This window comes from Branchiostoma belcheri, unplaced genomic scaffold (genome assembly GCF_001625305.1).
Source record: "Branchiostoma belcheri isolate BF01 breed outbred unplaced genomic scaffold, Haploidv18h27 scaffold26, whole genome shotgun sequence".
Lineage (NCBI taxonomy): Eukaryota > Metazoa > Chordata > Leptocardii > Amphioxiformes > Branchiostomatidae > Branchiostoma > Branchiostoma belcheri.
This window is the reverse complement of record NW_017803865.1, coordinates 2,133,024-2,154,632: the sequence shown is the minus strand read 5'-3', so window position 1 is coordinate 2,154,632 and position 21,609 is coordinate 2,133,024. Positions and strand designations below refer to the sequence as shown.

The window sequence follows — 21,609 nt, the reverse complement described above, 5'->3', positions numbered from 1 at the left end:
CCATGTAAACTGGGGACGGTTAGGTCCTAAAAGTCGGTGGATGGCATTCAGCACCAAGGACAAGGACAGGTGCTGAGAAGGTAGTCCAATATCACGAAGAAAACACTTGTAGGCCAAGTATAAACATCGCCATATTCACAGACGTTGAGAATAGTGATTGCCCTCGTATCTATAGACATGCACTGTAATGTAAGGAATTCTTATCAATATTTATTGATGGCTGACTGATGACATATAGTATTTCCTACCGAGATAGCTCCTCATGGGTCGGGCCTCCATAACACGTATCTTCCTAGCTCCCTTAGGAATGACTACAATCTCCTCATAGCCTGAAGGAAAATCAATATCAGTAACAGGAAGTTCGTATCAATGGGTTAGAGAGGCATGTATACTTATTAATAGCTTAATCTGTGTCTACTCCATTTTAGCATAGCATTGTTGACGTATAGCGTTGACAACATGCAATGGGCATGGGATATGGCTTCTGTGTCCAGGACTGTGCTTTATCCATAATCATGCTTACATACGGTTTTGGATAGTACATGCGTATCCAAATCGTGCATGTAACAAATCTATGTTCTTGGACACGCGGAGGCTATTCAGTACCCTGTCAGGACCTAACCCGAGTAACCCAGGCAAAGACAGACACGGTTCTAATTCTGGAGGCGATTATAACCTTGTTTTTGTACCCTCCATTCTTACCCGTGCCGTGTTGGTGTTGGTACATCCCGCGGACGAGATGACAGGTCGTCCCGTTCCCACGGCACACTCCGCACCGGTCCTCCTCCGCGTCAGAACCGATCACGTCATCACAACCTACCCTCTGTTTCATTGCATCAAGACATCAAAAATATTAACACCTTCTTCATTTGTATCATTCAAAACATAGAGAATTCCATATCGAAAAGCGAATATCGCTTTGGACAGGTAACAATATAAACGCTTCAAAATTACAAATTTGATACCTAAAGATTTGGTACTTGCAGAGCGAAGAAAACCCTGCAATTCCCTTCTCAGTCGCATGGCGCATCATTACTAGATTGAGTATACATAAAGAACGTAACACCGTCGTAGCACTTTTTCCAAAGAAGTACTAGTATTAACCATGTAAATTGTAACAGATAACAGACCTTGCATTGTCCGTCTACACAGAGGGCCCTCTTGCCGGGAGAACACGGCGTTCCGTCGATGACTCTGTCCGACAGCGTCCAGACCGTCCTGCGGCGGCCGCTGACGGGGCGGCACAGCAGAGAGCACGGGCTTTCTGAGCACACGGGACACGGGGACAACGTTCAGGTATCAATACTGCGTAGCTAATCTACGTGTGTATTGTACTGGATTAATGAAACCAATAATTTCTTTACTTTGCCCACATACCAGATAACATTACGATTCATTCAGAACTACTTCTTGATATATTATTTTCACAAATAGACAGAGACACACACACACAGTCCGAAAATATATAATGATCGTTAGCTATATAGTCTTCTTGTTATATAGTTCATATGCGAAGTTACACCTCTGCTTGAAGGTTATGTAACGTAACATGAAGAGACAGACTGACCCTCGCTGTACACGGGGTACCAGAGGCTGCTCTGGGTCTTGTTTGCTCTTGCGTGCTGATGTCGGTAGGAGGCGCACTGCTCGCTCCTGAAGGTCGGGCTCCCCTCCGGACACGGCTACTGGACAAACGACAACGTCAGACAACGTTATTGTCACCTCTACAAACAGTGACATCAGACTTACATATTATCTTCCGAATACCTCTTTGAAGAGCAAATCATACACATCTCTTACCTTGTTGCTTTAGTACTTTATCCTTTAGGATAATAGCATGATCACGAGGCACTTGGCCAAAGTCAATGCAGATATTTCATTTGCTACAAGGTTTTACTGCCCAAACGTCTTACCATTTCCGCAGCAACAACGTATAATGTATTTATTATATCATACTGGCCTTAAAGATTCTTTTTCCAAAAGTAAGACATTGATATGCGCACCTGAGTGTTACACACGTCGTACTTTATCCTGTCGCCGCTGCAGTAACGTCCGCCGTACTCGGGGCTGGGTGGATACAAACTCATTAGTTAGAAATAACATAATTAAAGGTTTATGGTCTTCTGTATCTAGTGCTACATGTACATAGTCTCTATCATGGGGGTTGATTGAGCTCCCACCCCAATGTCTTGTGGGCATTTCCATTCTCAGAACTACCAATAGGAGCTCAGGATTCTTTATCACCATGAAAACTAGTCCAATAAGACCTCAAACCAGTCACCACAGCCCCCAACACTATGGTAACAGTCAGTTTTCAGTCTGGTAATTTTTTGTCCATCTTAGCTCAATTTATGCATAAATCAACAGCATTAAGATTTTAATTAATTTTCATGTTTCTATGGGCCTGACCAGAGAAAGGTGTGCTAGAAGCTGATGTAGTCAAGCTAGGGTCTTATGTGACTTTGATATAGTCGAGTGGCTGTAAAGTAATGAAACAGTAGAAGCACTAGTTGTCTCCACTCACTACGGGTTGTCACATTTCCTGGCCGCGAAGCGCACCCCCATCCCGCACGTCCTGCTACAGCCGCTCCAGCGGGTCCAGTTCCCCCAGCCGCCGTGCACGGGGTCCTTATTATACTCACACCGACCGGCTTTACACCACTGCGGAGGGACGAGAGATCATTAAACATTCAGATGTTGTAAGCCTCGTGATCAATGGCGTGTGTGTCTGTACGGAGTTCCCGGAGGTTTGAGACCTCCGATTTACATGTATTGTTCACGTTTTAACAGGGCTGCATTCAAAGAACAACGAAATGCCTTTTATTCTTACATCTGAAAATTCTAAGGAACAAGAAGTATATCATACCTTATCGTTGCCACATTCCGTTCCGTCCACCGCGGCAAACTCCTTAGTAACACATTCGTCCTTACCGGGCTCGATACACCAGAGGGATTCACACAGCCGGTTCTGGCAGGGACAGGATAAAGATAATAGTTACCAATCACTTACAACTTTCGGTTCAACTTGACGCTCCCAATGACATTTGGATTGACGTACGGTGGTTATTACTTTGTCCATGACAAAATTGTTCTCAACAAGGAGTCCATGTACCTTCTTTTCTGGATAAGGACAGACTGATGCGTTCTTGCCGAAGTTGAAGACACACTGCTGCTGAGCCGTGTACAGTTCTCCTGGCAGCTCTTCTCTGTACTGCAGGTTGACGTTGGCTTCGCTCTTGGTGTCCAGGAGGCACTGGCTCTGCTTGGATCTATGGTTTTAGGAGGAAAAAACAAGCCTAGTATGAAACTGAATATCTAAAAAATACCCAATGCAACTACCATCTTCTGATTCATCAGAAAAAGACGCAGCGCTTAAGCTACTGATACTGAGTCCTTTCTTTAGAGAGCTGTTGAGTTTGTACAAAATGTAATATATTACCAATTCAGATGGACTTTTATGTTAGAAAAATATTTGTCGGGCTTTACATGTTTCCACGTACATGTAAGTACCATCAACGATAACCCTACCTAAGGAAGTTCTCGACCCGTGCCCTGCTGCAGCGGGACCACTGCAGGTTGACTTTGCCCGTCCTCCTCAGCCAGGAGGACGACATGATGTACTGTATGGACAGGTCCGGCCGCGACACGCACCGGTTCTCTCTCCCGTCATGGTTCATCCCCAAACTACGGAACAAAACATCGCGGTAAACAGGCCGACTTCACAATTGTTACAGGCTGTCGTAAGATTTTAATTTCACAGGAATTCAAGTGACAGAAACAACCGACAACAAGGATCTTTTAAGGGCACAAGGATACATCTTGAACATACCTGTGTTCCATGTGTCTTTATTGAGACTGCCAAGGCTATTAGCCACCATTGAATCTTGGTAAAAAGCAAATTGCATTTCCAACAGCGTTTCTTTCTTTCCCGATGAACAACTTTGCCCAATCATCAAGATAAGGACTTTAGAATGAACCAATTTTAACGAGTTAATACGTATATGGTGTTACTTACTTGTGTCCAAGTTCATGAGCGACTGTGAAGGCCAAGGTCAAGCCGTTGTCCTCGTTCACGCTGCACATCCGGTTGGGGTCACATAAACCGGAAATGAACGCCATTCCTTGAGACAGATTAAATAAGCAATAAATGAATATTTGTTCAGACGAAATGGAGTCAATGTCAACGCTGTTTTTTTATTTAAGGGTTCCTATGGCAAGACATATCAATGACATTAGTCTTTGTCATGTCCAACCGTTTTCTTTTCCAGTTGCTCGTATATAGGCATTGACTACTTCTGTTAGTTCACTATTGACGCTGAAGAAGAGTGATATAGGGTTTCAATTACCCACGAGTATTTTTTCCTGGATGCCTATTACCTTTATCAACGCACCCAGTCACAGTCTTCTTTCAATTATTTTTTAAATATTAGAAGAAGACATTCCTCTGCTTTTGATTTGTTTGGTATGTAATAGCGTCTTTGAGTTAGATCAGACTTACCAGCTTTACAGCTGGCCTATGTTTCATGCTGGAATCAAGGTCATGTGCCAGCGTGTGTGTGGCCAAAGTTCGGACGAGCCGAGGATCAGTAATGTGCCCCTCAAGGTGTCATGTGTAATTACCGTATAGCCAGATGGCATTGACCAATGAGATGGCTCTATTTACTGGTCATTATATCTCCATATTCACCGGTTATTATTCTCCATATTCATCACTTTTTGCAATGTTTCAAAAATGCTTTTATGTTTAAAGTTAAACTTTACCTAAGGACCGTGTACCCCCGCTGTAACTTAGTGTAAGCCTGCAAATCATACATGCAGTCTAATGAAAAGTGCGTATAACATGTCATACCGGGGGATTTACACTTCTTAGTATTTCCGCGAAGGGGAAGTACTAACCCGGCAAAGAAAAACTGAGGACACATACTTCAGATCCTTCTACTTATGTTCCAGCTGCATGCCTTGCATTCAGTCATAAAGATTTCTGGACACATAGCGAAGTCTTTTTGCACAGACCTTCCTGCAGCTAGCACAACACTTTGTTTATGGCAGCTGCTGCTGTAGTTTCAGGAGATTGTAATGAGGTAGAGACTGTCTTCTTTTGCTAGTCTACAAGTGAAGACTTGAAGCCTAGTGTGACGCAGAAAGTGTTCACAATCCCAATCTTCTGAGGAAAACGTCATTTGTGAAGGACTCAAATTAAGCCACATCTGCAGTCTCAGTGTACAAATCAGCACTGCTTGGATTATGTCCAAGTTTGACGCTCGGGGGTTCATTTGAACCAAGTGTTGACACAACGCCAAGTGCCGGACCATTAGGACACGTCTCCTCTGACCTCGAGTTTGTTTGTTTTAACACCGGAACTGACGAGCTCGTGCTCCGGCGGGCCCGGGGAAGATCAGGACGCCGCTTCCAGCCTCGCCACTTATTTTAGTATTTCTATGGAGCGTCAGAAGGCAAACAATACTAAAGCAACACCCGCTGATGCTGCTTTTACAGCTGCACATTTTAAGCGCCACTACTTAACCGTGTTGATCCTCGTACTTTGATCTAGTTCAAAGGACTTTGCGGTTAGGACATTCCTTGCACGTGACGACGATACGATAGCCAAAAGCAGCACTTACTTATTCAACCCGACAGTCGCGCGAATACTGAAGGCTGAAGGGGTATATTGTTTTCATTAAGGCAATTGGTGTTCACCAAATGGCCGAAAATCAAAGATAGGTAGCGGCCATATATTTGAATTACTGCCTTGTTTTGGATGAGAACACGTGCAACCTCGGCTACGGTTACAGAACCATCTGACAAAACTCGTAAAGAAGTCGACAGAAAACAAGATTTATGCATTTCACTAGTAATTATGACTTAGACGATGATAAAAGAACTCAACACAATTTATGTGCATGTGAAATGATCCAGCGATGTGAAGGTCGTCAAGGCAATACGGTGTTCTTGCCAAAAATAGTAGGTAAATAAGAAACTCCACTGACAAAGGCCGTCGGCTACTTACCCAGAGTGCCGCACGGTTCGTCCCTGTCCTTGCAGATGTCCTTCCTGTGAATAAAGAACATCAGGAGACGATCAGCAAGTACGTCATATGTTTCTTTTACAAGGTAGTCGCGACACATCGTCAAGAATAATAAAATCATGACAATTAGTCATTTGTCTATAAGAGTTTGGATCTCTAACCTGCCTCAAACAAATGAATGACATGCTACATTAGCACAAAGTTTTAGGTGTTTATACCAACAGCTGTCTATAATTTCGGCCATATGTACATGTATGTACCCAATGTTGCTGCCATCTTTCAAAAACTCCAAAAAGCTGCGAGAGATTTCCTCATCTAGAGTTTTTTCGCCACTCTGAAATTGCATAGGATGCACACATCAGCATGATGCACTGATGTATGGAATCTTGTCTAGTTTAATTATTACAAGGTTTCTAACGGCCTGACAATGTTATCTGTGAAAGGTTGTTATCAAAATAATCCCAAAACTAAGACTCTTTGATGTGTCAGTTTAAATATCAGCTACTGTAAACAGCAAAGCTAATGTTCCAACGTTGCACATCTTTTCCACCCACATCATGTATTGATTGATATGGGTCTAATAGCGACATGTCTGGGACAAAGCCTGTGATTTGTAATGAACCCCGCAATCTTCCTGTTAAAAATCTATGGAGGCTTAACCACCGTCCGTCACCTCGTGTTGATGTTATTCTACCTGCCCAGACGCCAGGCTCGCCTACCGGTGGAGTAAACCTTCTAATTGAAGAGGGCTGGGAAAGCAACGGTGAGTCTATAGATGGTGGGAAATCCAAACATTACAATTTGGGAAACTCATGATCATTTGTCACCCATCAATGTTCAAAACAACTTTTGATAATCTGTTAAAGCTTGAAGATGGGCCTTTAATACTCTACTACTTTTACTGAACGGTGATGAATGTCGTAAGTGTCATAGGTCATCGGATTCTTAAGCTTTGCGATCAATCACTCGATCGTGCTGTGAGATTGTAAGTAAGAGTCTGATTGTAAGAGCCTCGTCGCAAACGGCATCATTGGGTCTTGCATGTGCCCTGCAAAATTTAGCTGTAGTGGGAAATGCTGCCTCAGGTCTTTGCCAGTGGTTATTTCTATCACAGCCTGCTTGAAAACTCCACGGCATCAAAATCGTACGACGTCCTACGACGAACTTGTCCGCGTCGTGAAGCCAAACAGCTGTCGTACTTTGTCGGATGAAACTTCGGAACACCTTTTAAAGGACAGAAGACATCTTCATTATGTTTCCCTAAACATACCTCCATCTATTTCCTGCAGGTTTATTTTTGTACGGTGCATGTTTAAACAGATGTCTCTCTTTGACAATTGGTATGAGTGACAAGTCAAGGATGTTATCAGTTCTACCCTGGGATAACCGTGATCACCTGCGCATGTCAGACGCATGTGACGTCGTTGCCATTGACGTGCCGCAGTTTGTTGACCATAACTAATGCAGATGCTTCTTGTTGTCTAGTTATTATAGTTACTTTACAACAGCACTTTCTCCATTAAATTTCACAATCAAGTACGTCAAACCATTACCAATCAGATTTTTTTCAACGAGCATTGGAGGAAAACCACAATGTGGATGATCATGAATTAGTTATCAAAGCATCTCTGATTGAAGTATGGGTAAAACATGCTCATTAAAGCGTTATATATTGATTTCCTTACTCTCTTCTACCGTATGTTGCTTTAAATAGTCTGTTTAGAGTGAATGATTGATCGTGTCCTCGGCTGACCTTGAACCCAAAGTTGATGAAGGTCATATGTTATGTAAGACAGGGCATGACTGCGCCTGGCGGCAGTAACAGCGGCACTAACGATATATTGGTGCGCCAAAGCTCCTTATCTCAGCAGAATCATTTCCCGTGCATCCGCTGAGAAATCATCGACCTCGCAGGGAGCATGTACCAGCCCCTAACCAGACCCAGGCCGCGACACCGCTGAAGGCCTACGGGCGCCAACAGTGGCCAAACCGCGGGTTTGCAGGGGCCACTTTAGCCGAACAGATCCTTGGTTTACCTCGTGTTTTGTCTACAAACAATATTACCTCGTTTGATCGCCCTTGCTGTCTGCCTGATTGTATATTTGTTTGGTCATCCTTGGCCGGATTTGGAGTCTTGCCCGTGGCGTCCACATCCGGGTCAAGGACAACTTGTCCGTAATTTTGTTTTGAAATAGAGGTTACGAGCTGGATGTCCTTGAACATTCAACTTACGTTTGTGTCAACGACGTACCCGGCCTCCCGGGATAGGACTGAGTGTAGAATTTCTCTAGCCTGGATGTCAGACAGTTAGACCATGAGAAGCTTGCTCAGGGTCTAACTGATGCGTTCTGTGGCAAATTTATTGGTCCTAGTCCCGAGGAGCTCGCCTTTATACTGATCCTGACCGATCGGGAATCCAGGCTAAATTTTCTTAGCCTGTTCTAATATCTGGCTCAGGCAACAGTCTGGCACCAATGTTTTATACAGACGACATTTGGATGTTAAGTTGAACATCCACATGGATGAATTCGCATTGAGAGCCTCTAAGTAAGCAAACAATTCCCTAAAACAACAACAGGTAGGCAAACGTTTCCTTCAGAAGTCATTAGACAACCCTGTGTGTGGTACCGGTGCCTTAAGAAAACAAGCATGCTGTTTTCACGCCCAATTGAACATGAAAAAGCTATTACCACTAGAAGTGCGTCTGTTTGTGTTGACCCCAACACGGTGGTAGGGGAGGAGAACACGCCAGGAACCTGACACGAGCTCCGGGGAAGGGCTGGGCACGGAGGACACAAGGGTCTACCGTTTCAAGGTGCTGGGATTGTTTGCTCTAATGAAGTGCTTTTAAGCGTTTTGAGTGTTTGTATTATAAAGAAATCTCAATAGTGTAACTACTTATTTCTGTGCATAACAAATATGTAAATCTGTTTTTAACCGCCATTTACTGGTATACCTATGGACGTACCAGTATGACCGTATGATTTCAACCGTACCAATGTCACTGGCAGTATGTTGGATGATACGCATGATACGTTTAATAGCATTGTATTTACAAGATAGGTAACAATAATTTGGTATCCAGAGAAAAACCTAATGGTGTAGGGTGACAGCTGCTAATCCAATGCCAGAATGACCGATGACATCGCTCAATACTTGTGGGCCCTGAATAGCGACCTACAAATATGACTAACGTGAGAAAGTTCCTGTCTGGCTGTAGGTATGGGAACAATTGTCTGGTCTACCTGACTGATGTTTGCTGTCAAAACAAACAATGTCACCTTCCGACTACAACGCTGATGAACCACGAACTGCCCCCAGACCTTCGTGAACAAAGCTGCCGTTTAAAAAGTGGGAACACCTGTACACTATACCTGGAACATCCGTCAGGACGTGACAGCTAACAAGTTTACACAAGGTTTACCTGTGGATTCCTCCAGGACAACAAAGCGTTCCTGAGAGACATCTTGCGGGGGCTTTTGTTCTGGATCACCTGATCTGTTTGAGAAACAGCTCTGTGGCTGCGACCCTGTTGAACCAGTGAAGAATGGTGAAGGGAAGGTTGGTTATACAGGAGCGGGTGCTGAGCGATGTGCCACTTGGTCTTTGAAGAGCCAGTCAGCTTTGTTGGCGAACAGTTAGCATCAAAGTAAAGGTGTGCTACAGGGACAGAAGAGGCTACACGACTCACAAGCACTGGACAAATGTAGTTTTTCTATATGGTAAAATGAAGGAATTTTGCTTCAAAACTATCAACTATGCATTCAAGACCTGTGCATAGTTGGAATATACGATAGTTTTTTCCAATATCCTACCAACGCAGCCGCAAGCTGCGCGTGCATGCAGTGACAGCTTCATAAATTGCGCCCGTGCCCGTATCTTCAGTGGGAGGAGTCAGCGGCTACTGGTCGAGGTGTTCACATCCGATGAAGCTTAAGATAACCTCGTGACATCATCACGGCAGGTGGACCTGCTGAGCTTGATTAAAATTGACACTTTCAGCAGGCGATAAGAGCGTACAGGAAACGGGAGGATTGCCATAGGATTATGTGTATTTATTCTTTCAGACCCTGTGTATATACGTGTGTGTGTCTGTAGTAGTAGTGTGTGTGTGTGTGTGTGTGTGTGTGTGTGTGTGTGTGTGTGTGTGTGTGTGTGTGTGTGTGTGTGTGTGCGTGTGTGTGTGTGTAGAAGACGTTTTCTTGTCGTCCTCAGTACGCTCATGATCCCTGCCTCTTCAAAACCGTGATGATCAAAATCATCAATATATATCTTATCTGTACTCAAATCTCCTTACTTCTGAAGTAGAATGCATGCTGTGGGGTAGGGTTTATTCGACTTACTATATCAATACTTACTATATTGCCACAACATTGACTTTGAAAATCCCGTTTTACTACCCTAAAATGTATACCTCTTAAGATCAAAAGTCATCAAGTTTTCTCCACCTAAATGCCATCGCTGCCATGCCTATTGCCCATTCACTTGATTTCTGGCCAACTCCTATCACCTTACCGCGTGCCTAAGACTCGTGCAGACTCCGTCTAGACGCCCAGCATAGTTGAAACCAAATACATGAGAGAGAGCCGGCGGCTGCAGAAGCTATTCAATGTATGAGGAAGGCCTGACATTCTCACCAATTGTTTCCACCTTCACTGGAGTGAACGCACATTCTACACGAAGAATGCCCAACTTGCAGCTGATGCTAACTCTCAACTATCTACCAACTACTTATTGGATGGTAAATGTTAAATGTTAAATGAAACCCTTACATTTGCATAGAAAATAAAAATGACATTCACAGCAAAAGGTCCATTGCAGTAACGTAGGAATCCGCCATAATGCCATTCTCGAACTTGACCTTCGTCTCTTAAAATTTAATAATGAACATTCTTCCATGGCTTCAAGAGTTATGCCGCCTACATCCAGTCACTCCACCACGGACAAACCGAAAATACAACTTTGTGGCTAGCTGTCAAGGTAGTCAAAGCCGCCGCTAGGTTTTACCATGATGTATCCATCATTTCTTGACACGCCAAATGTTATTTGTCTAAACTGCCTTCTTGCTGGTACAAATAGGCAGCAACGAGATCCCTTGTTTAACAGTGAGGTATGTGCGGATTGTCGATTACCATTCAATTGTTGCCTGTGATCACTACGATGGCGTGTACATGCCAAGCTATTGTGTTTCGCCATAAGGCAGTCATACTGACTGACTGACTGACCAGCAAGCCCCTGTCACACATTCAGCACCTTCTCCCGACCACCGAGTTCTTCAAGATGTCAACCCTGAGAAAGACTGCAACGTTTGCTCCGCTCACAGCGGGAGGGACAACTGCTATTTTTACCTTCGCCAAGAAGGTTTATGTTTACGTAGCGTATGTGTGTATGTGGTTTAGCACGATACCTCAAGAAGCTTTTGATGGATTGTCATGAAAGTTGGTAGGTGGGTGGGTACATGTAGGTGTTGATGAGACCTATAGCTAGAAATGATTAAATTTTGGGTCTCCTTGCGGCTTGTTATGGTACTGCAGCGGAACGTCCGGCTTTGATATCTCGCGATCTGGACATGCCAGGGTCACGGATTTTGGCTGGTAGATAGCTCTTGTTTGGGCCCCCTAGCAGCTTGTTCTGGAACTGTAGAACGTTTTTTTTTAATCTCCGAGATCGTCGTGATTTTTTGTATGTAGATAGCTTAAGTGATATGTTTGACATAATTAAATTGCAATCATGTAATCAGGATCTTATTTGCATAATTATTAAGAAAAGTCTATAAATCTGCTGTGTTCAATAATAGGACTGTGAAATACTTGTGACCTATGTAACTGTGAAGGATAGAGATTTTGGCAAATCTTGATTATGTAAATAAAGACCTAATTTGCATAATTAATGGGAAACTGCTATAACTTTATAGTGGTAACTGCTGAGAATTCAATACTTAATACAATGTACTTGGAAGTTTAGTGAAGGTGAACATCACTAAACATAATTGAAATCACGAGTTCATTTGCATAATTTATGAGGAAAGGCTAGAACAGACTTATTTCTAATTAAATTGAATATGATCAACTGATATAATTCATGCAAACGATGCTCTTATTTCCATAATCTTTGAGAAAAGGTTAACATGATTTGGCGAAGGCATGAGATCGTGGAACTCTTATTGACAAGTGTGGTGGGATCTTCACGTGCTCAAGGGGTGGCTCTCCTTCAACACGGGACCTCAAGCATTACTCGTCCTATAAGAAAGAGATTCCCTAACCGAAGTTAGGTACTGATTTTCACTAGTCAACTGAAGAAAGTGTAAAGTGCCTTTCCCAAGGACATAAAATGTGGCCTGCCAGGGATTCGAATCCAGACCTTTCGCAACAACCCTAGCCGCAAGATCCCCTGGAGCTGTCACCTATTTTAGCAGGGACCTATTCAGCACCTATTTTACCTGCACACCAAGTTAAATTTCCGTGTTTGGCCATTTAAAGTACGATAGCTGACACGAGATCAAGCTTTAGCTCATCTTTCAGCGGAACAGACTGGAAGTGTTTTCTTTAAGGAGATTCGTGAGCTTCGCGATTATGAGGTGACTCTAGACAAGATAAAAGGATATAAAACACACCGGGGAAATCAAAACGCACACTACAAAAGCTGAATCCATCCTCTTGAGTCTGCTTGTAAATGAAAGCACACAGAGGGCCGGAGAAGTACATGTACCAGGACAACAGCTGAAAGTCTTCACGTGCTGTTCCCATGGTCGTACAGCTAAGACCGGCAGGTGACATGTGTCATGACCTTCACCTTGGTCGACCTTGCTTAGGATAACCAGGCTAGATGGGCGGCCAGGGCTCCACCTTAAGGCGTGCCATTAAGAAAGTAACATGTCACAGCCTATTAAGCCGCTGTGGTGATAAGTGTTGCTGTATTCAGAACTGTGCTTTTCTAGAGCCATGCTCAGGCACGGTCCTGGAAAGTTCACGCGTATCCAGAACAGATTCTGAGCAAAATTTACACGGATACGCGGAGACTTTCCAGAACAGTGCCTGATCCTGATCCTAGCCCTAAACCATTCAGACATAGAACTAGATATGCACGGTTTTGCCTTCTGGATACGATAGCTGTATCGATACATCCCGTACCGATGCTCTGGCCTCCATCAGAAGGATAAATCACCTCTGGTGAGGGAGGGAGCAATGTGATGGTCATCAGATGTTCTCCCTGATCCATTTTCTATACTCTCGTCCTGCATTTACAGCTGTACAAATACTCTTGACCATTAAATTACAGTTATAACTCTGCCAAAGTTGTGTGGACTTGCAATGGATGTAGTTGTGCAGGTAACTTGTTCAAGATACGAATGTTGCGAAGCACTTTGCTCTGTAACCAATTCCTCAAAACTTTTGACGGTAAGCAAAACATAGTGACCTTGTGAAAAAAGATTAATTACCGTTTGTTTTGTAAATATCTATATCTAAACTATACTCCACGACGCATCTACAGCTGGATGAAACCCAAACGTATGCTACTGGCACTGTTGATACATTCTAGCCTGCCATCTGCTCTTTACATCTTCACTAACTCTTTCTGTCAGAAGAGATATAACTAAAGCTATGATAAGGATGGTCAGAGAATTATCGCACATGTGTTACAATCCTGCAACTGTCACATACCTTCTGCAGATATACAAATGTCCTCAGGCACAGCACTGATGATTTGTAAAACCGTATTAGTAAATTACAGCGAAACAGGCATCGCCCTATCAGATGACATGTCACATGAAGAAAGCTGGCCGCAAATTGCTACCCCAATCTTTATGTCTGGCCGGAAAAGTAGAACTCGCAAAACATGTAACTTTTAACATCCAACCGTTTATCATGCATTTCAATGCGTAGAATGTGCACATGTCCTCAGAAGACCTTGGTGTGGCAGGCTACTGTTGAAAAACAACCTTGAAAGCATTCTGTACTACATCATAGAAATAGGCTATTAAAGATTCCCGTTTGATACAAGAACCAACTGACAGCCAGAAAAGCTCTGTGGTCACGTGACTTCCTGTGCGGCATTCCTCGCGGTGATTATCCGGGCGATGTATGGCGCTGGCCCTAACCTCTGACCTCGCGGATCGGGTAGGTCAGTGCAGACGACGACAGAAGTCTTCAAGGTTTTTATTCTCCGAGAACCACAAACTGACCTTCGGGGCTCAGACATGGATGTAAGACGCTATATACTCAGCGTTAGGGCGTTAAGAACTAGATCCTTCCAAGACGTTTCATGGCGTCTTAAGGAGCAAAACAAGATTTCCTTTATCTAGGAGATTGACAAGGAAAGGAACGAGGATAGTAAATCATCGAGCGTTCAGAGGGCCACGGCGAAGAACAGGTGGTGGACTGACAATAGCCTGGGTGCCAGACCCATAGTACACAAAGTATCTCATGCTCACTGAGATATTTTGTGTCCAGCAGTGTGCCATGGCCATGGGTCAGGCACCCAGGCTAGACGGACAACAGCTCAGGAATTGACTTGAATAGAACGTTCGCTGTCACGTCATGATCAAGAACGGGGGTCTGAGCACACTAGAGGGGCGGACCAGGAACAACCATCACAGTTTGTGTAACAAGAAATGCTTTCCGGGGCCAAGATGGGAATAACTAGTTGGATATCATGTGTGATGACGATGTGTGCCAAATAATTGGCCACCTTGGTGACATGAATTGGACTAGTGCTAATAAGAGTGAACCTACATGTATAATCGTATTATGATTATGTATCGTGAGCTCTTTCTAACGGATAGAGTTCTCTTTCTAAGAAATATTTTGTAACATTGTGCGGTTAAGGATTGGGTCACTTCACTTAATTGCTTCATTCAGTCTTTTCCTCCTGACGTCTGCTTAGTTTTCATTTATATGGTGACGCATTCGACACCCAAGTTTGGAACGAACGAGCGGCAAAAACTTGATGATGATTGAGGTACTTCATATAGCATAATGGCTGTGTATAAACGACAGGCAATTGTTGATACAATTCATACAAAGGCACTGACGCTGACCTTGTCAACAAGATGGCGGCGTCGTGACGACTAGGCCTGTCCCGATGACCTATGACCTCGTTTGTGTCGGTGTCTACCGCAGAGACGTATGGGAGTTTCTCCCTCTGCCACTGACAGAAGTTGTGCAGGGCGCTGTCAGCATGGTGAGCCAGTTTCAGACCTACCTGAAGGTGGAGTTCAAAAGACATATCATTATCTCTTATCAACTAGAAGAAAGTGTGTTTTATCTTCAGGTAAATCACAGAACAAATCGCCTTGGGTACTGCTTTAAACTGGTCACTTTTTCCTCCTCTTGGGAACAAAATAAGAGTTATAATCTTCATACGTAGTATTATAAAGTCCTCCGTATCTCCGGATTAGGAATGAGAAACCGCCGTGACACACAGTTAAAAGCTCCTGGTCTCTTCGACATGACATTTAGCTCGCCCTGCCAGCCAAGCAAACAAACACACGGACATGGCCGTACCTGGTCTTCCTCCAGAATGACGAGTTTGGTGACAGCGATGTTGATGTTGTGTCCCATACTGGGCAGGCTGATGACAGAGTTCACCTGCACAGAGAAAATCACACATCAACATTTTAACACATCAAGATTTTTCTCGTAAAAGTTACCCATATTCTTCTTTTCAGAACATATCCCATGTCATGTTAAATACAGAAACAAAATTCTTTGCATTTGATTTTTATCCAAGGAAAGAGCTATGTGAGGACAACTTTAACTGCTGTGATATGCAAGCTGTTGATTCCTGTACTACTGGTTGTTCTTATCAAAAGCCACTTTGGTATCTGGAATGTCACGAGATCTAGAGAGTTCTGGTGACCCACATTTATTTTCATGTATTCCCCAAATATGCCTCATTTCCTTCCATTTGAGAAATCAATGTTCCAGCACCATGAGACGGAAATCTGTTGCCATGGCAGCGTGCCACAACAGAAAACCGAGCTGCAGAAATACCTCGGCGGAGTTCCCGTCATCACAGACCGTGAGCCTTTGGCACACTGCCATGGAAAACCCATTAAACGCGTGTACAGTCAGCTGTGTCTGTGGGCGCGAAGACAAAACGGTCACTGCCAAAAAGGAAAGATAAAGGGGACTGTCCAGTAAGGCACACTAGCAGTTCCCAATAAAGGCAGGGTTTCCCCCTACATTCCGAGAATGGCGCAGACTGTTGCCAAGCGTTTTGGGTTAAAGCAACAGTTGAAGCGGCACGATGTAAGCCGGGTAATTAGATCTAAGGCCACACCAAGTAAATTTTATGGATGACGTCCTTTGGAGACCCTAAGTCTAATGCGAGAGGGCGAAAAAAACAAGAAGGGCCCTAAAAAAACAAGATGCCTAGATTAGAAATATACTAAGAGACGACAAATGTTAGGACACAAATTGAATGAGGTGACACAGTGTAACAAGCAAGAAGTATTTTATTCATCATCAAAACAGCAATAAATCAGGTGGAATAGTGAACAGTGAAAACAGGATGGTAATAGACACTTTCTTCGCGTTACGGGTTTCACGTAAATCTGACGATTTGCGGCACTGTCGTGACTCTTTGGTCATAGTTACAGGAAGCGGAATTTCTTGTTTTTTTCTAGGAACAGGCCAAAATCAATGCGCGCGCGGACGTCATCCATAGAATTTACTTGGTGTGGCCTAATTATGACAAAACTCAAATAGAAGCATTTTAAAGCCAGTTACTTCTGTGACAATAGACACACATCGACAATGACTCTTGTCACTTGTGCTTTTCCAGGTTTCGCAACGAACAGACAGAACGTACATTAAATGTGAGAAAATTGAACAGTGCCTAAAGCCTGTGTAGACTAGTTTCAAAAGCTGACCAGACTTGTATGCCTGCTGCCGTGGGAGGGGGTACCGGCTGTATTTCAGTGTTCCATGCTGCCGTTGACCCGTGGAGAAGGGTACTCAGTATCACTGCGTCATCGTGACCCTTCAGAGTTGACCCCTGCTCTACCTGATCCCTGCCCCGGTGTCACGACCCGACACCTCACTGACCCAGATTACAGAGCCACAGCTAGGTATCTTCGTTCCTGAGGATGTCAAATGTCAGACAACCCATGTTCAAACTTTACCACCCGTGAGGACAATCTCTCTCCTACACTGAAACAGACGTTCTGCGCTGAAGTTTAAGTGAAATTGAAGTTGCTCGCGCGCCTGAGGTGTCCGAATCGCGTCCTCAATACAAAATACTCTATATATGCATATACACTTAGCAAAACTTTACAAACTACTCATCATTCGGAACAGAGTAACACCATATTCATATTTGCAAGTTTCGTTGTTACGATATTACAGACGTAAAAGACGTTCACTGTATCAGCGTAAAGAAGGTAAAGATGTATACTAGTATCTGATTTGTCTGTCGGAGGCGTTGACCCTTGTAACAAGGTGGGCCAGTAGCGTAATGGATAACGCGTCTGACTTCGGATCAGAAGATTGCAGGTTCGAATCCTGTCTGGCTCGGATAATCTGATTTTAATTTTTTTTTAACTAGGAAACTGCATCGGCGGAACGAATTCTGAACAACAAGTTATCTTTTTCTGTAGCCGTCATCAATGTTCTGTTCGCTAAGCCCCATGTTAGCGCTCTGCGCCGCCGTACATACAGTGAACAGTGCAGCACGCGATGACCTGAGGTTTGATTGATTCAAGAACAGGTGAAATAGGGAGACGCGACCTGCCGTAACTCCTGTCACAAACCATTGTCTCTACCACGCGAAACGGCCCGAGATGAGTCAACGCAGACTACACAAGCTAACGCCCACCGTGTTTAGATAGAGTCAACCTTGAACTTGGGTCTTAAGAACAGGTTTTAACTTTATGGCAGTCAGTGGCCTAGGGGCAAACCATATATATGCACAGCAAAGCCTGACTTTAGAATTTGTTCAGTTAGTCAAGAAAGCAGTGACTACGGACACTGAACGACGATATTTTGTGATAGGAGTTCAGGAGTCCACCTATATCAGACACACCAACATTCTCTCAACCAGGGGGCGGTACCGACTTCCGACGTGCTTTTACGCAGTGCTGATGCCACATGTGCGAAAGAATCACGTGTCTACAGCACTTTCAAAACCTGTCCAGTTGATAGAGTAACAATTCCTTGTGTACTTCATTATCTGGGTGTCTAACCTTCATCGACCTACAGCGCTTGGGTTAGATAGCTGATGCACAACGAGAGATTCGGTCGAAAATTCCGGTGAGCCAAGTTATTTTTTCTACTTATCATCATTATTTAACCGTCCTTGATATGATGTCAAAATGAATCACTGAAGGTCCTACAAATGACCCCATGGGAAGTGTAAAACTCGGGTGTGATACCCACCATGCTCATGACCGTGAGGGCGTAGGTCTTGACCAGGGCTCTCCCGTGATGCTTCACGATAGACTTGTCCAACACGACCAGCGCTTCCACCGTCCGCTGCCGCGCGTCGATGTTGTTCACGGCGGAACGTTTAGTCTGTCGAGACCCCGGCTCGTCACTTTCGCTACCTCTGTCGTCTGTGGCAAAAGGGAAAAAGAAATCGTGAATGTATAAGAGCAATCGCCATGACATCAAGTACAGTGAGTGGTAAGCAAAACGGTTTCTTGATTTCCCTACCAATAATTTGCATATGTCTTGAAATAATTTGCATGTATATAATGTAAAGGAAAACAGTGATCGCTCGGAGATTGTGGCGTACGAACATTCCCATTTCCTCATAAAGAAAGGTCAACACAATGCGATAAATCAACTTTTTAGCTATGGCGAGGACAAAGACGGACAGCTTATATATAATCATTGAAACTATTACTAAAGACACTCAGTTGCTGGGGACTTATCATACAGGAGATAGTATACTTGAGAGACATTATGCTGGGGACATCGAAGTACTTAAAGATGCCTTCAATACCTTCGATTCCTTCAAGATCTACGCAACCTTACTGTTGTGACGTTACCTGTCTCAGTGCCGCAGAACTGTGTGACCGAAGCCTGTGGCAGCTCCCTTCGGTAAACCCGGTGTGGTCTCCCGCCGAAGTACCGCCTTCTCTGCGACAGCGGCTCGATCAGCATCTGCTCGTTGTTCACCTTGATCAGCCCCATCTGTCAAAGGCAAATGGTTCTGTTTGGTTTGAGTGCGTGCCAATGTGTGTACCTCTTCCTATTGCGGCAAATGTAGAAATTGTATAACAAGAATTCGGAGATTTCTGATTTCCGGGCAAGTATTTTGGGTTTCCGTGACCATCAAGTTTACCTCGAGCTCATTTTCTGTGTCTGACTTAAATTAGGGTTTGCAACAACCCTCGATTAAGGTTACCAAAAACGAGGCAACAAGAGGAGAGACAGATACGCTTTTTTTCTGAAAAATATTAGTTTTTTGTTTTAAACAAATGCACTGAGAGTTTATCCCGAAGCTACATGTGGTACCCATAAAGTACAAGGCCTTTGCCTATTTATAGTGACAGCAAAACCCAACATTCCCAAAGTACGGCTTTTCTTGTGAAAAGTGACATCTGTCTACCCAGCTGCCATTGCGCCATGGGCTCTTAAGATTCTACGTCCGTTACTCTCGGCAAATGTCGGATATGATCGGAAACGACAGGTTCATCGGCCGCGGGTTCGTTTAACATGGCCTGACCGCATCCGATCAAAACGCTCGTTTTGTCAGTGTCACCGTAGTTTCAGAAACGCTTAAAATAGCGTGACCGCTGCCAAACTAAATGTTCTTTTTGGAACGCGGTTGCACGTGTTATATAAAGGGTCTCAAGGGGGATGAGACAATACCGATTTCCGGGTTTGACTTCAATAAGTTCATCACGGTGTCAGGTATTTGTGTCGATTATGCAATCAATATCTTCAAGTGTAGCTTCGAGAATTGCTCCTTATTGGTACATGTAAACACTGCTGTTCACTGAGTTTTTACCTGACTACTGATCACAGCGTTTCAACCAATTCGCCATTAACAACGTCTGTAACATTCTAGGAATGTGGGGAAACCCTCTCTCTATTCAGTCTATTGGGAACTGCGTGTATTGTCCCTTGTGGTGACGGCGGCACAGGTAAACATACAGGGTGATTCAGTCTGGATATATGGCTGGAGTAAATTGATCTAATTGAGGAAAGGGTCAAGATTCCTGGTTCCTCGGGCCACGTTGGCATTCCCTACCTAAACCCCGGGGAGCTTTATCCGACCTTGGAGTGACCTACACTACCTGTAACGTACCCGCCGGGACATCGACACCGGGTCAGAGAGAGATGTACATGTACCTGTCAGTCAGCAAGAACGGGTGGACTTAGGAGTGATCGTGCATTTATCCGCATTGTGCTAGGAAGCTCAGCAAATGACTGAGTTGGGAAGGAGCTTTTATCTATGTACAAGCTTTTCAGGACTTCTAAACTGTCTAACTGTCTGCATAGATATTTCTCTCTTCTCTGTCCCTCTGTCTCTCTCTACCTCCCCCCTCTCTCGCTGTCTACCTATCTATCCCTATGTGTATGTCTGTTCCTTTCTCTTTCTCTGGAAAGTGGGAAGATGGGGAGGGAGCTTTGTCTATCGTCAAGCTTTTTAGAACTTCTAAAAGCGTCTATTGGGTCCCTCCCTGTGTCTGATGACAACCCTTAGTTAAGACGGATCGGACGTGTGTAAACAGACGGCAGCCTGGGTGATGGGAACCCGCTGTGGGCGATTAAAGTACATGATTTGTTACAGGAATACTGGGAGAGGAAAAACTGCAACTGTCCCCGTGCTTTCTGACATTCTTTTACACAAAACATGTTCATTGTTAGGCATTTCTGTGGGAGGCGATCGTTATCTATAATAGCGTAGCAAATAATAGGTACTCTTCGTTTATTAGAAGGGGCCAAGTGGATTCATAGTAGGGCCTTGAGTTGAAACACAGGGGACTTTGGTAAAGGAAACAGCTATAAGGCGTTTTCTGTCATCCCATCTTCCAATCGTCATTTTGTCCAAATAAGTTATGACAGACATGACGGAGCCGCCCTTGTACGCCAGACAGACAGAGTCAGGACAGAATCACAGTACCTTAAACGTGCAAGTATATGGCATGACGGATCAGAGAGACCTTTGCCATATTAGTCCATGTTGCGGGATCCACAGCAGGTGTTTTGATATTGCTGTTGTTGTGGCGCCCTGCATTGTGTCCTCACAGAGAACAAACGGGAACAAAAACAACTGAACTTCTTCAGCAAATTGGGGAGGGGGGTACTCTAAAGCCCGGTGTTGAGACTACCTCTCCGTCTGCTCCTGACATCTCGACACCCTGACGGACGATTTACGGGCCGTTCCGCCTTACATGGACACGGCTGTCCAGACAGAGCGTTCCCCTTCACTCCTGCCTTATCAAGACACGCGTGAGGACTTCCCTGCCTCTCTCAGGCCAGACATACGATCGGCGTTACGTGCAAATTTAGACGCTATCAGGGAATCTCCGCTAGTGCTGTTTGTAGGGGCGATACTACACACCGGTCACGACTAGCCTCATTTTCAGGCGTTCCCGGATCGGCCGGGTTTTTTTTTGGGGGGGGGGGGGG

The 21,609-nt window shown here is 44.3% G+C and overlaps 1 protein-coding gene and 1 non-coding gene across 2 annotated transcripts in view; one reads left to right on the top strand and one right to left on the bottom strand.

Moving 5' to 3' along the window:
• LOC109471897 (A disintegrin and metalloproteinase with thrombospondin motifs 17-like) overlaps positions 1–21,609 on the bottom strand; it is a 31,583-nt gene that overhangs the window by 6,318 nt on the left and 3,656 nt on the right. The window contains exons 3-17 of the mRNA XM_019771339.1: positions 19,017–19,161; positions 18,403–18,578; positions 15,529–15,612; positions 15,063–15,226; positions 6,008–6,051; positions 4,016–4,121; positions 3,529–3,684; positions 3,113–3,269; positions 2,867–2,968; positions 2,525–2,661; positions 2,004–2,067; positions 1,568–1,682; positions 1,131–1,264; positions 703–823; positions 249–329 (exon numbers count right to left, since the gene is read on the bottom strand). Of these exons, the coding sequence (XP_019626898.1) occupies positions 249–329; positions 703–823; positions 1,131–1,264; positions 1,568–1,682; positions 2,004–2,067; positions 2,525–2,661; positions 2,867–2,968; positions 3,113–3,269; positions 3,529–3,684; positions 4,016–4,121; positions 6,008–6,051; positions 15,063–15,226; positions 15,529–15,612; positions 18,403–18,578; positions 19,017–19,161 (1,786 nt within the window). The remainder of the gene's footprint in view (positions 1–248; positions 330–702; positions 824–1,130; positions 1,265–1,567; positions 1,683–2,003; positions 2,068–2,524; positions 2,662–2,866; positions 2,969–3,112; positions 3,270–3,528; positions 3,685–4,015; positions 4,122–6,007; positions 6,052–15,062; positions 15,227–15,528; positions 15,613–18,402; positions 18,579–19,016; positions 19,162–21,609) is intronic.
• On the top strand, positions 17,469–17,541 carry Trnar-ucg. Its single transcript has one exon. It is a non-coding gene; the product is annotated as a tRNA-Arg (tRNA).